The sequence below is a fragment of the Nanorana parkeri genome, unplaced genomic scaffold (assembly GCF_000935625.1).
Source record: "Nanorana parkeri isolate BGI_ZX_2015 unplaced genomic scaffold, ASM93562v1 scaffold411, whole genome shotgun sequence".
NCBI classification, from domain to species: Eukaryota; Metazoa; Chordata; class Amphibia; order Anura; family Dicroglossidae; genus Nanorana; species Nanorana parkeri.
Window position 1 is genome coordinate 721,076 of NW_017306679.1, and position 14,762 is coordinate 735,837.

A 14,762-nucleotide genomic window follows, 5' to 3' on the forward strand; every position below is an offset into this window, starting at 1 on the left:
GTCGCTGCGGGTTTTTTTTTTCTTACTTGCCTCGCCGAGCGTCGCGTCACTGCTGCGCCGGTGGGCGGAGCTCCAGGTGGGGTCCTAATTTAGGTGGCCGGAGACTGCCAGATGACCCCGCTTGGAGCTCCGCCCACCGGAGCAGCAGTGTCGGGACGTTCGGCGAGGTAAGAAAAAAAAGAAAAAGAAACAGTGCAAGAATTTACCACACACACCTATTACCCCTGGATCACAATGAGGGCAACTGAAAAGGCTGCAAAATAATTACATACACTGATAAATACAGTTATCATTTAAATTAATCTACCATTTTAGTTGGTCAAAGATATTATTTTTACCCGTTCTCCTATACCAGACCTCTGGATCAGTCCCCTTAGTTATCTAGTGATCTCAATTAAGGCACCAGAAGATAAGACATAACACAAACATATAGTTGTAAAACACTGAGACTTACCTTGAAATTCACTATTCACCATTCAAAAAGAATACGGTAGGTCTCAATCACATGTAACTGTAAATCTTTAACAAAACAGTCTTGAAAAGCCCGGCAACCAAAGCATTATGTATTATGGATATGGAGGTGACATGATAAGTTTCAGTTTTAAGTTTGAAATATGTTTTGTGAATGTTATCTTATGTCAACATTTGTGCAATTTTTATTTAATCTCAGGCTTAAAGCTTATATACAAATTACAAATGATATATCCCGTGCATACATGTATATTGATGACATACTGAAAATACTTTAATGTATAACTAAGGAATTTAGCAATAAGTTAAATTTCTGTAACATTTACAATTGTGTGTGTATCTGCTATTAATAAAGAATTAATGTAATCAGATATTTGTAATATTTTTATTGGTGTAATACTCTTACACTTCAGTTAGCAATGAGCCTCACCTTACGGGCTAGTAGTCTGAAATTCTACAAAATGAATTAATAGACAGGACAATATCCATTATGCTAATCAAGTACATATATTCTCACCTACTGAATACACAAATATAAATAATATACATAATCTTTGTATCAATATGCATTTTACATTTACATTCTTGAGTTACTTTAGAGATCAGTTTAATAAGCCATTGCTAAAAGTAGAGTATATTAACCTAGCCCAGTTAGATTATACTTTACTGGACTCTAAGCAGTAAAAAATCAATTGTAATTGGTCATTAATGCTGTTGGTATAAGTTTTTCTGCTACTCAGTTCATTTGTGATATCCAGCCACATGACAGTATTATGCAGAATAACAATACACTATATGAGCTCATAGCTCTTTTTATTGTTTATGTTCCTGTTACCATCTGTGCATCCAGATTAATACAGCTCTCTATCCGTTCTGCATATATCTGTTCTGAATGTATAAGTCAAGAAAAAACACTTTACAACCATATATATTTTTAAAAAGCTGTGTTTATCATAAAACAAGCCATCTTTGTGCTTTAGGCAAGGGATTTTACCCAGTCTGAGATGATGTTATCAGACTTCTGTGGGCAAGAAGAAGCATTTCTTTGAGTCTCTTCTCCTTCAGTGTGATATATTGCACTCTCAGCCTCATACTGCAAAGAGATTTTCAAGCTCATTGGGCAAAAATCTAAGGGGTCTATTCACTAAGCTGCCAAAGGATCTAGCCGTAGCTTCGGCTGATCCTTCGACTAGCTTCGGTCCCAGGACCCCTTCGGTACAGTAGAACCGAAGGGCTGCTGTACAGGCAATTTGCTATGGCCCGTACAGCTGCCGAAGTTGGCCGAGCGGCTGGGTAGAGGCGAAGGCATATGCCTCGGCTCGACTAAGCCGAGGTGAAAGCCAAAGCTGGCCGAACGGCCGGCCATTTGCCGGCCGACAGCCTGCTTCTAACAGCTGGGCGGAGCCAGCCGTTATCTCACGGCTGGCTCCGGCCCCTTGCAGAGAGATCAGCGTCCCTGGTTACCAGGTAACCAGGGACGCCATATGTCATTACACACTGAGAACCTGGCGGGGCCACTATGATATCACAACGGCCTCTCAGGGTCGAGCAGAGTAATCCTTTCGTTGCGTTCTGTTTTGTTTTTTTCTGACATGGGGCCGCAGGCCGCCCTCAGTCAGAAAAAAAAAGCCAGAATAGGAATGCATAGCTAGATTCCTATTGGCTATTTCACTTTGCAATACAGCAAACTAGCTATTGCACCCGCCCACTGCTGCTAGACGGGCCTGCTTCTAACAGCTGGGCGGACCCAGCCGTTATCTCACGGCTGGCTCCGGCCCCTTGCAGAGAGATCAGCGTCCCTGGTTACCAGGTAACCAGGGACGCCATATGTCATTACACACTGAGAACCTGGCGGGGCCACTATGATATCACAACGGCCTCTCAGGGTCGAGCAGAGTAATCCTTTCGTTGCGTTCTGTTTTGTTTTTTTCTGACATGGGGCCGCAGGCCGCCCTCAGTCAGAAAAAAAAAGCCAGAATAGGAATGCATAGCTAGATTCCTATTGGCTATTTCACTTTGCAATACAGCAAACTAGCTATTGCACCCGCCCACTGCTGCTGTCAATCAGCAGAGGGGGACCTGCAGGCAGCAGAACAGCCCGGCCAATAGAAAACAGTTGGGCGGAGCTAGATGTCACTGCTAGCTCCGCCCAAACGGTTTCTATTTTATTTTTTCTACTTTTTAAACTGTTTTTCTATTCTGCTCGGTACCACAGAGGCAGAATAGCCGAACCGAATGCGGGTTCCCCATCAAAGTCATACCAGGCCCTTAAGGTCTGGTAGGAATTTTAAGGAGGAACCCCACCCCCAAAAATGGGGGGGGGACATGGGGTCCCCCCTAAAATTCCCAACCAGACCCTTGATCTGAGCACAGGCCTGGCAGGGCAGGAAAGGGGGGGGGGGCGATTGAGTGGCTCCCCCTCCCTGTGATACCAGGCCACATGCCCTCGGCACTAGGATGGTGCTTTTCTTCTGGAAAAGCACCTTATCCCCATGCAGATGGGGACAAGGGCTTCTTCCCCACAAGCCTTGGCGCGTTGGTTGTGGCGGTGCACAGGGGGGCTTATTCACATCAGGATACGCCTTTAATAAAGGATCCACCGACATAATCCAATGGTCAACCACTATGTCCAGCGTTGTCCACGGTGGTAACGAGTCGACGAAATAAAAATTAAAACAAGAAAAAATAAATAGAAATAATCAAGAAAAAAACAATGATCGCCATCCCGTACGCTCGTGATGAACTCCGGCTGCATAATATAATGTTGAAAGATTAACAGGGTCAATTAGGTTAAATATTAATTCTGCAACCTCCCCCCCCCCATTGCATTCCAGAGGGAAATTCAGTACAGATAAAAACATTTCTTTCAGGATAGAGTAAGCAATACGTAAGAAGCATTGTTAAATTTTTGTTTAGTTATGCTATGTAAAAGAGACACATATAACAAGCATAAAATACCATATTTTTCGCTCCATAAGACGCACTTTTTCCCCCCCAAAAGAAGGGGGGAAATGTGTCTGCGTCTTATGGAGCGAATCCCGACGCCCGAGACATGCAGTTTCGGGCGCCGGGCGAGTAGTAGGAGGGAGCTACTGCTCGTTTAATACAAGTGATCTAATGAGATCACTCATATTAAAGCCGAGCAGCGGTGGCGACGATCGAGTTCAGCAGTAGGAGCTACTGCTCGTTTAATACGTGTGATCTAATGATCTCACTCGTATTAAAACCGAGCAGTGGCGATGATCGAGATCACCATAGAGCAGATGAAGAACGGACGTTCTTCGTCTGCTCTGTGTGATCACTGAGACCGTGGCGCTGTAATCACAGCGCTACCTGTCTCAGCGGTCACTAACTGCAGCTTGTGTCACAGCTTCTGTCATAGAAGCTGTGACAGAAGCTACAGTCTGTCGAGTGCTCCATAAGGCGCGCCGGACCTCCCTGCGTCCTATGGTACGGTGCGTCTTATGGACCGCAAAATACGGTAGGTGTTATCCCAAGAAGTGGAAAGTGGAAGTGGAAATACACTTTAAAGTGTATCTATACCCAAGCACAAACATTTGTTTTGTATATTGTAGCTTACCAGTCCTTACATATAGGTGTATTATTTTTTTTTAGGCTTTTTCTCCTTTTTTTCCCTGGTGATTCCGCCTGTCCTAGGATGACAATGCTTACTTACTGGAACAGTATTGTTGTCACCCTATGGTTACAGATTATATCTATTTCCTCATCACCATAACATAGGGAGAGGTTTTCTGTAGTCCATGTAGACAACTTGGAACAATGCCAGCTAATAAAAGTGCTGCAGAAGAAGAGGGCACAGAAAGTTTTCAGCCCTATAGAATTCTGTTGTTTTTTTTTGCACTTATCGAACATGCATAACAATATGCTTTCAATAGTGAGTCAATGGGTATACATTTACTGTAGGTTGATTTTGTTTCATACATACTTCAGTCACTCATAAGTAGTGGCTTAAAGTGATTAGTGTAGCAACATTTTTTATCTGTGCAGTACTGTATGTACTGTATTATGAATGAGTATAATCTAAATTTGCTTACATAGATTCACAGTTTGCTGACTTGCTGAAAATACCCAGGAGATAAAGTAATAACAATAGCCTAATTACTCTTTTTTATTTTCTGCAAAATTAGACACGGCTTCAACTCTTATGATGCGAATTCACAATAATAATGAAGAGCTTCAAATGATGACATTAGAAAATGAATATTCATAACTAAATCCTCCAGCAATTAGTATATAAGACATAGCTGCAAGGGGGAACAAGGACCCAAGCTGCTCTACTGCAGGTCAGTGTGTTGGTTCACCTATACAGAAAAACAATCAGGTATGTAGAGATTTTTGTGCTTTTGCTGTAAAAAATTATATTGTTGTACAGAAAATGCAGTAACATTGTTTATATATTTGAATTCTGCTTTATTCCACTGTTTTCTAATAGCAGCTTGGACATGAAGGCTGAAGTGGGAGGCTGTCAGTGCAGGAAACAGAGTCTAATAGAAGATGCTCACAAGGAGAAAGAAGTCTTACCTGTACCTGATTGTCCAGAAATAAATAACAGAGACCTGGTTGAAGACAATAGCACCACCTTAAATCTGATGTTTACAGCCACAAGCCCTAGCACTACTTCCCTTAATAGCATTCTAAAGATCTTAGAGGTAAAGTAACCACAATTTCACATCTTTCATTTGTTCATTACCTGTGTTTGTGAAGACGCTAGGCAGGAGATTAGGTGATCCATCTAGAGATTTTCTGATTTGGACTGGATCAAATTTTGTCCGTGATTCATAGGTGTTGGTTTAACTTAGGTTGGTGAAATTCACTTTCCAAAGAATACCCAATTGAGTGGTAGGTACATTTAAAAAAAACAAAATGTTTTTTTGCTTGTATATAATTGGGTGATGGAAGTCAATGGAACTTTACCCCATTCACTAAACTAAGGGGAAACATGCCCTGCAAAGTGCTTGGCATTCGGTTAATTTGAGTTAATTTCACCTTATTTTAACGTTCTGCGGTTATTCTCAAGATTGCCCGTAAATTGAAATAGTTTTGAGTATATACCTTGTAAGCTACCAAACATAATCATCACAATAATATTTCAGTTTTAGAGAGAAATACTATGTGTGAATGTTCGCTCTGTGCAATTGGATGCATGAAATGAACATCCTTGTTATATTTTCTATATAAGTCAAATGTATTTTCGAATGCCATCTTGTAATAGCACATTAAGGCTACTATATGGACCTGAGAAGCATAGGAAATAAGTAAATATTTATATTTTAAGAAAACAAACCATTCATTTTGTGCATCTATTCCACAGAATGAGCATTTACAGAGATATTGTTTATAAATAGATCCCTATATGTAATGCATTAGTTGATATTTAAAATATGTAACCTTTTTTACTACAAATAATTTTAATTAGCAAATATTATACATGGTTTTTGAGATACTATACTGAATCAGATAATAATACCTCTTTATGATAATAATACTTAATGATCATAATACTTCTTTATCTGACTGCTTCATAATGACAGTGTAAGGAGAAAGCACTATATGCAACATTTAGTACCCATATAATTAAATCTTTACTAGGGTGACTTCTATAAAATGAGTTCTAATTGGTTGCTCTTGTTTGCTGCACTTTGCACTGCTTTCCTAAATTATGATCCTCGTCATTTACCAGAATATTTATATTTCAGATAAGCTATGAGTCGTTTAAAAATGTCCGTTTTAAATCAGTGTCGAAAATTCACGTGTGCTTCAAATCTAATGACATTAATTTACATAGTTACATAGTATTTGAGGTTGAATAAAGACATTAGTCCATCAAGTCCAACCTATTAGGATCTCATTCTAGGAGTACCCGTACCCCTGTATATTACGGTCCCTTAAGAAATCGTCCAAAAGTTTCTTGAACAATTCCACATTATTAATCCTTTATTATGCCCTCTAGCATTTTACAAACTACCGATGTTAGACTGACCGGCCTATAGTTCCCAGGTTGGCACCTTGCCCCCTTTTTGAATATTGGGACTACCGTAGCCCTCCGCCAATCACTGGGGATCCTACCAGTCATTAAGGAGTCCTATATATGAAAACCTATAAATGAAAATCTTATACCCCTCTCCTCTTCCTCAGCATACCTGTCTGTTTAAAATGAAAGCAAGTTATTCTAGATGATGAAAGTCATGTCTCATTAACTAGGGATGCACTGAAATGCTCGTGATCATGACAGCTTCTCTCCTCCCCACTGGGCGCTAGTCTGTGTCCCCTCCGATCCCCTATGCCTCTGCCGACATAGGTGGGGGAGAGCAGCAGGGATCGGAGGGGACACAGACCAGCGCCCAGTGGGAAGGAGAGAAGCTAGGGATGCACCGAATTTTGGGCAGAATTTTCAGCCATTTGGGTACTATCTGCATTTGCCCATAGTAACATTATCGGCCGAAATGTTTTGGCGGACGAAATTTCGGTGCATCCCTATCATTAACTTATTAATTTTGAATATTGTCAAATAATAACACCATCCTTCCAGATTATTTCTATTTTGCATTCATTCTCTAATTGAAGTCAGGTATTTAATCTTAGAAAGAATACATCTGAGTAATTTTGATTTTAAAGGTGAGAGATATCGGCAGTGAACCTTTCACACCACACCACACTTCTGCATTATAATTATAGTTTGGTACAAATTTGCTGCAGCCCTGGTTACTTTGTGTTCCCTCATTAACCTTTTTCCTTCTACAGCACCAGAGTTTATGTTGTTTTCTGTTTACATTTTCCAGGCACTCATTGATTCACTTGTTCATTCATTTTCAGAAATACGAGGCAAATGTTTTTCACATGGAGACCAGGCCTGCTCTAAAATACAACAAGAAAGAAGATCTAGAATGTTATTTGAAATGCTTCATTCCCAACTCTTTCGTCAACATCCTCATATATTCCCTAAAAAAGGTGGCAGGAGATGTGAAAATAGTAAAAGATGACTTGCGTAAGGGGATATTAAATTACATTTATAGTTTGTGACCTTTTTTCCTGATGATTTCATCCATTACAGATCTGTTGAAGAAGAAGTACTTTATAAGGAATTAACCTACCGGTAGATGCTTTCAATTAAATAGCCAATCTTGGATAATTTTTTCAGCACCTTTTTGAAAAGCTCAGCATATTTTGCTACTATACTGGCAAATTGTGTTAATGTTCACGACTTAAGTAAACAGCTACAAGAGATATTATATATAACGTAGGATTTTACCTTGCACATTATCAGATAAGTGTATAACTAAATGAAGATTCTGCCTGGTCTGATGCTTTGCTATTCTATTTAAAGTAAATTAAATATGCATTTACATTATTTACTAAGCCAGCATTTCTTTTTTTCAGTCATGGCAACTTTAAAACTATGCAAAATGTTGAGGCACCCCAGTCTAAAACGTAAAAAAATGATATGTGGCCCTTTCAAAATCCATAGAAGACACATATCTCCTTTCACATCAGAGTGTCCTCTCTCACACTAGGAGCCCCTTTCATTAGAGCCCACTACTTTCACATCAGAAGCCTACCTGCACCATGGAAAGGCTTGATGCTGAGGCACCCCTGAGGAATCCAGAAGGCGCCCCAGGGTGCCACAGAACACTGGTTGAGAAAGGCTGTACTAAGCTTTTCTAAGTAAATATTTACTTTAGTAAGTGAACATTCTGTCCTGGGTTGGTATGCAATAGTAACTGACTGCCTACTGTGCAGCATCCAGCAGTGCTTGCATGGTGTGGCACTTCCTTCTTTCTCAATGGAAAAGGAAGGATCAGCCCCAGCAGAGAGAGATTTTCAAACAATTTCTGTGTGGGTGAGTACTGTTATACTGTTGTCATGATAAGCCCTGAATGGGCTGATTCGTACATTTGCAATATTGGCCTTTTATTTCAGGGAGTCATCTCCCAATTCATATGTCCCCATAACCAACCTTTATGTTAAAATGTTAAATTACATTGTTGTTAATGTACAAGTGTTACATATTGCTTATTAATGCAGTATTCTTAAAGCAAAAGCCAAATAATTAATGATGCTTATATTATTTTTGTATATTTCATTCAGCGCCTTCTTTTCCCAAAAAAGTTCAAGACCTGGATATGTACCGGCAGCATTTAATTATGAAATTCGAGCCAAATTTTGACCAAAACCATCCAGTAAGTATTATACAGAATTTGAAATCCAGTCTATAATATCTGACAGAACCTGAAATACTTGATACAAAAAAACACATTAATTAAATTCATTTTAGAATTTAGCTGAATTAAACACGTGCAAAATCTCTACTTAAATCCTAATATGAGGTTTTCAAGGGCCTGAATACAAATATACCTAGCTTTACATCTGCAGTCGAGCCCCTAGGGGATGTACCCCTCCTCATTTGACCTGTCTGATATGTCACTTTGCCTAGTCAATACTGTTGTATTTAACAGGTCTTGTCTACCTACCTTCACCCTTGTCAAATGTCAAATGTATTTTTTTGTTTACAACATTCAAACCCAATAAAAAAATTATTACTTAAAAAAAAAATCTCTACTTAAAGCGTGACGTCAAAACTTTTCTTTTAATTTGAGTGGAGAAGGGATAGAACCTCTGTCAGATTCCTGTGAACTATTTGTGTTCCTACTAAAAGGGATCTCCCCTATAGTGGGGACAAAAACTACAACAAAACTTTTAGTGACATTAAGAATGTTTAGAACCCCTCTCAGGCTATAATTACTGTCCATGTCTTCCAGTCTCAGCGACTGCCACATCCCTGATTTCTTTCCCTGCTGTCACATGGAAAGGAAGTGAGGTAAAATCTGTTCAACAGAGTCACAGACAGCAATAAAAACGTGATGGTATTTCCCAACTCTATGCAAAATTAAAAGTGTGGCTTTCATGGGGCTTTAACTAACTGAAAAGAGATCAAATATTTTTTTTTTACCTTTAGAAACTAGAAAATGTTATTTGAAGGAGAAGGTTTATCCTATATTGGTTCATTCTGTGGTATCACAATTACTTATAGCTTCCACTTCGACAGATGTTCGAACACTGGAGACAAACTATAAATTACTATCGAGGTGGTATAATGTTCCAAAAAAACTACAGGCGATACACCCCATGAATGACCCACATTGTTGGCGGGCATGCTGAGCTATATGAACTGTGGAGGGCGAGGGGACGGGCATGCGTGCGGGGGGCGTGTCTGGTATGGGGGCGGGAGGGAGCTGCGTCTCCGCTCTGATCATTACAAGGAGACTAGTTACATGTGCAACTACTCCGAAGGTAAGACCTAGCGCTATCTTCAGGGATGTCTGTAATATAAGACCTACCCCGAACTAGGTCTTATTTTCGGGGTAGGTCTTATATTACAGAAATCCCTGAAGATAGCACTAGGTCTTATTTTCGGGGTAGGTCTTACTTTCGGGGAAACACGGTATCTACTACTCATACATATGTTACTAAAATTTAAGAGAGAGTAAGGATTGCAAGCAATATAAGGGTATAAAGGAAAGAGAAGGTGGAAGGTGAAACTACAGTAAAAATATTTACAATTATCAGAGCCAGAGTGTATGTGAGTGTGTTTGAATGAGGAGAGGGGAGAGAGGAGAGGAGGGGGGGAAGCAGGAGGAGGGGTTGGGTAAGTTAAGGATAAGATAATGGGATAGACCTCCTTTTTAAGGGAAGTAACTATATAAGGTACTCTGGGGGCATTGCCGAGGCAGGATGAAGAACCTGGCCGGTCATTAAAGGGGAGGGTTAGGGGGACAGGGAGGGGGAAAAACTGTAGATAGGATAACAGTAAGAAGATAGGAGATTCACTAGTTAGGTAACATGAACACATAAGTTGGAGAATAAATAAATTAAAATAAAACGAAATGTTCACAAAGAATCCCCATAGAGATGCTTGGGTTTAGATTTAAAAGGAGGGGGGCCGCATGCACAAAGTAAAGGAAGTTAAGCCTTAGTGATGACAAGGAATTTAAATGTAAAAAAGAATTCACTTACTTTAAAAATAAATAAATAAATAATTAATAGGTAATAAGTACAAGGAATCCAGTGGAAGATCACTTGTAGAGAACATAAAAGTGGGAGGGGGAACACGAATGGCACATGCATGTATAAAAAGGGAAGGGTGGAGATGCCCCTTGGTTTAAATGTCACAACTAGAGGAAAGAGGTACCCCCAAAAGATGGCAGTATAGGCAAGTAGTGCTCCCAAAGGGATCTGATAGTTACAGTATGAATGACAATCAGAGGTCAGAGGATAGAGGTAAAATAATAGTATTGGGTTATTGTTTGCCTTTGTTTGATTCCTCTTTGTTGCCTTTTTTTTTCCTCTCTCTTTTTTGAAAGATATATATGTATATATGACTGAAGGAAGAATAGAATCTGATGTGAATAATATTGTTGATATGTAAAAATTGAATAAAGAATTAATAAATATAAAAAAACAATTACTTGTAGCTGTTGTTTTAGCATTACATTACAAATCCCAACATGTCTCTGCGAGCCATGCTTGTAACTGTCAGTCTTGCAATGCCTCATGGAACTTATAGTTCCACAACAGCTGGAGGGCCCACCCCTGGTCTAAAAGTATCTTGTAACATGACAACAGTTTTTACAGTCACCACTAACCTAACATGTCTCGACTGTGACACTGTTATGGTTCATACACCTCTCTTCAAAAATGCAGTTTATTATGCTATACTCTTGTAACATGACAGACACACTCCTGCAACAATATGCAAAGTGTGGCACAAATATAAAGAAATTATAACTCTATCAAATATTAATCTGAATATATATTCTGATCTGATTTTGCACATACATATACACTCAGACACGAGAAACAGTGTCTGTATCTGGTACAATGCATCCCTATTTACTGTATGAATATCATAAGCAGCTAGAAATGTGAACAAATATCCACCAAATTTTGGATGTGTCTGACGACCTGTCAGGCTGATGTCAGATGAACGATTTATTTGCAGTGATACCCTTTATAGCAATTTCACATTATTTTCTATTGAATCGCTAACTAATTTTAGAGCAATTTGTAGCTCAGTCTGACTGTCTATAGTGATTGGGTTTGAGCAGAGTTTCATGTCAGTGACAAGTTCACCAGTGATAATCTTGGCTTACCTATAATTGACTGCAGGAGAGCACTCTGTAGCAGAGCAAGCCAACCCAATGCTGTAGTTTACTTTGTAACAGTGGCCAATCGATTTTTACCAACAAATCGCCAGCAATTATTCTTTGATAAAAAATTGCCCATCCCATATGGTCCTTAGAGCTGTACTCCAGGCAGACTTAAAAAAAACACACACACGCATGCCTGCGCTATAAATCCAGAACTGAGTGATCACATACCGCTGTCTGCTTAGTTCACGCTCTTCTCCATGCAGAGAGTAGTGACTGTCAGTCATCACCCCTGCAGGGATTCCCCTCTCCATTCCTCCAGTGCTTATTGGAGGGACAGTAAGGGGAGGGGGCGGGCACAGCTGGCTTTGGTTCTAGAGAAGCAGAGCCAGTTGGGTGGATCCCAAATAATATTGGGATCCAGGCAGTTGGGTGGATCCCAAATAATATTGTTGGGATCTTTCCCGCCTGCAGCGTGGCTCTGCACTGTCAGCAAATAGCGGGCAGTAGCCCGCCATATGCTGTCTTTGAGTCACAGAAGGACATTAGTAGATGTACTCCTTTGACCCAAGAGAATTAAAGTGCAAAAAGTTTGGCTTGAGTTCAAGTTTGGCTTGAAGTCGCTCAGATTTATTTAGCTACTTGTATATATCAGGTTGTTGCCCAGAAATCCTACAGGTCAACTATGTTACAGAAATCTTCGGGGACTAGGTGGTGCTAAATTATAAAAGCAGCACACACTTATGCCTCTGAGAAGCCAGATAAATGAGTACAGGTATAATACTAATACCGTTGTCATGAAAATTGGTTTTCCATCACAGGACATATAAGGTTTACTTAGCACTTTCAATGAACTAGTGAACTACAATGAACAGAGCAAAAGGCCAAAAACTATTTTCAGTTTTACTAAAACAGCATAGAATATTTTCTTTCCACTGTTGTGCTTGAAAGTCACCATAGATGCCAAAGTGATTTTTATCCAAGCTGCTGAACATTTAACAGACCCTGTTATACATACGCTTAAAACTAATAGGACATTTAGCTCCTCGCAAGCAGAATTGTAGGGAAGCCACATTACAAAGACCTTTGGCTCACATAATTACTATGTGAATCAAGTATTATATAATTTTCCCAGACAGATCATTTACATAGAAATTAGGATGCTTTACATCCACTGCTGTCAGATCTAAGACCAAGAAAATGTCATCCATTGAGGCATGGAGAGGTTATTTCCCTGAGTGGGTATGTGCTGAGTAACTAACACCATATGGCAGGAAACAGTACTCGTTCTCATGGCTGCACGCACTGCTCAGTCCAGCTGGGAGATATGTATTTTGTATGCTCTTTTGCTATAAGATCAACAACAATGATCAGATTTCATGTCTTGAAGAGTTTTTACCCAAATTAATTATTACATGTCATTTTCAATTGACATCTCCAAATATTCTCAAATATATTATCTTTCCGATAGCAGAGTTGAATGAAAGGGCTGGTATATAAGTCAAAAGGAATTTCCTGAAAATGAAATCTTTTCTTACTGATTAACCAAACTTTAAAATTTGGTAAAGATTAACCTGTAATTTTTCAACTTAGTTTTAAAAAGAAATATTGAGACGTGTGTACACCTTATATGTATTGTCGGCAGATTTTGTCCTTTATAATTTAGGTATTATTTATTATTGTTTTGCTTCCTACTTTTTACTGTGGGGGAGGCAAGAGTACCAATCACCAAGCCACCATGATGCTGCTCTGATAAAATGTAAAACCGGATGTGGTACATGCTTCCTAAACCTGGGATAAACCTTATGTCATTAGTCATTTATTTTCCTGACATTGAATACTATAGCAATGTTGTGTTTTTATGTTGTTGTGCTATATTAGCCATAGCCAGACTTTGTTATACATTTTAGTTAAGAGCACTATAACATATTTGCATTTATATTCACAGGGTTATGGTGACCAAGAGTATAAAAAGAGAAGAACATACTTTGCAGAGCTGGCTTTCACATACAGAGAGTGAGTTGTAAAATATGATATGATACATATCTACAGTCTAGATATTTAAGTCAGTGGAAAAAAAATTCCTGAAGCAAATTTGCATCGTGAGAAGTCTCTAACAGAAACAGTCATTCAGAAACTTCAAGTGACATGACTGTCACTGAACAGGTATCACACTGGATAGAGTCCTGTACTGAGAAAAATAAAAAGGCTGTCATTGCTGATCCATGACTTTAAAAATTATAGTTTTGTAAAATTGTTTTCAATTGTTCAAATTCAATTGTGCAAAAGCCATTACCTATTTATTAGTTATTCTGTTGTTTGTGTTCCCATTAACTAATACTGGTATATATCATTTAACCTGCAAGGTAACCGGAGTAATACGTTGTTTTCCATTTCTTTAGTGGAGATGCTTTGCCAAGGGTTGAGTACACAGCAGAAGAAACTGCCACTTGGTAAGATAGATGTACATGTATGTTGTCTCCAGTACTGTACAGACATACCCACCACATCATTGTTTCCTGCCTTGCACAGTACTATATATAAATATATTTGGCAATATATATATATAGATCTATATATACTGTATTTGCTGGCGTATAAGACTACTTTTTATACTTAAAAACATCCCCTGAAAATAGCGGGTCGTCTTATACGTGGGGTATACAATGTATACCTTTAGTTTGTTTGGGCCAAGCTGGCCCAAAACGAACATCCCTAATCTATCAGCCCGCTGGATGTGCGGTAATACTGTATGTACGGTAGCTTCGGCTACATACAGTAGCTGAGCCAATCACGGCGAGCGATGTACACAACCTCTGCCAATCCAAGCAGACTTTGTATCCATTAATAGAATACGTTGCTCGCCTTGATTGGCTCAGCGCGGTATACCGTATGCAGCTGAAGTTACCGTACATACAGTATTACCGCACATCCATCCATGATGTTTTAAAATGGTGTTGCCTCAGAAGTGGGGTAGTCTTATATGACGAGTATAGCCCAAAACCTATGTTTTAAGTGGAAAATTAGTTAGGGGGTCGTCTTATACACCCATTCGCTTTATATGCCGGCAAATACGGTATATATATATATAGAATCTATATATCTATATATATAGAGATCTATATA

The 14,762-nt window shown here is 39.2% G+C and overlaps 1 protein-coding gene across 1 annotated transcript in view; it reads left to right on the forward strand.

Annotated features, from left to right (window-relative positions):
- The first annotated feature begins 4,934 nt into the window (after positions 1-4,934).
- The window catches only part of LOC108789610 (tyrosine 3-monooxygenase-like), a 27,074-nt gene continuing 17,246 nt past the window's right edge, over positions 4,935-14,762 (forward strand). The window contains exons 1-5 of the mRNA XM_018559671.1: positions 4,935-5,141; positions 7,306-7,477; positions 8,578-8,669; positions 13,585-13,652; positions 14,039-14,089. Of these exons, the coding sequence (XP_018415173.1) occupies positions 4,935-5,141; positions 7,306-7,477; positions 8,578-8,669; positions 13,585-13,652; positions 14,039-14,089 (590 nt within the window). The remainder of the gene's footprint in view (positions 5,142-7,305; positions 7,478-8,577; positions 8,670-13,584; positions 13,653-14,038; positions 14,090-14,762) is intronic.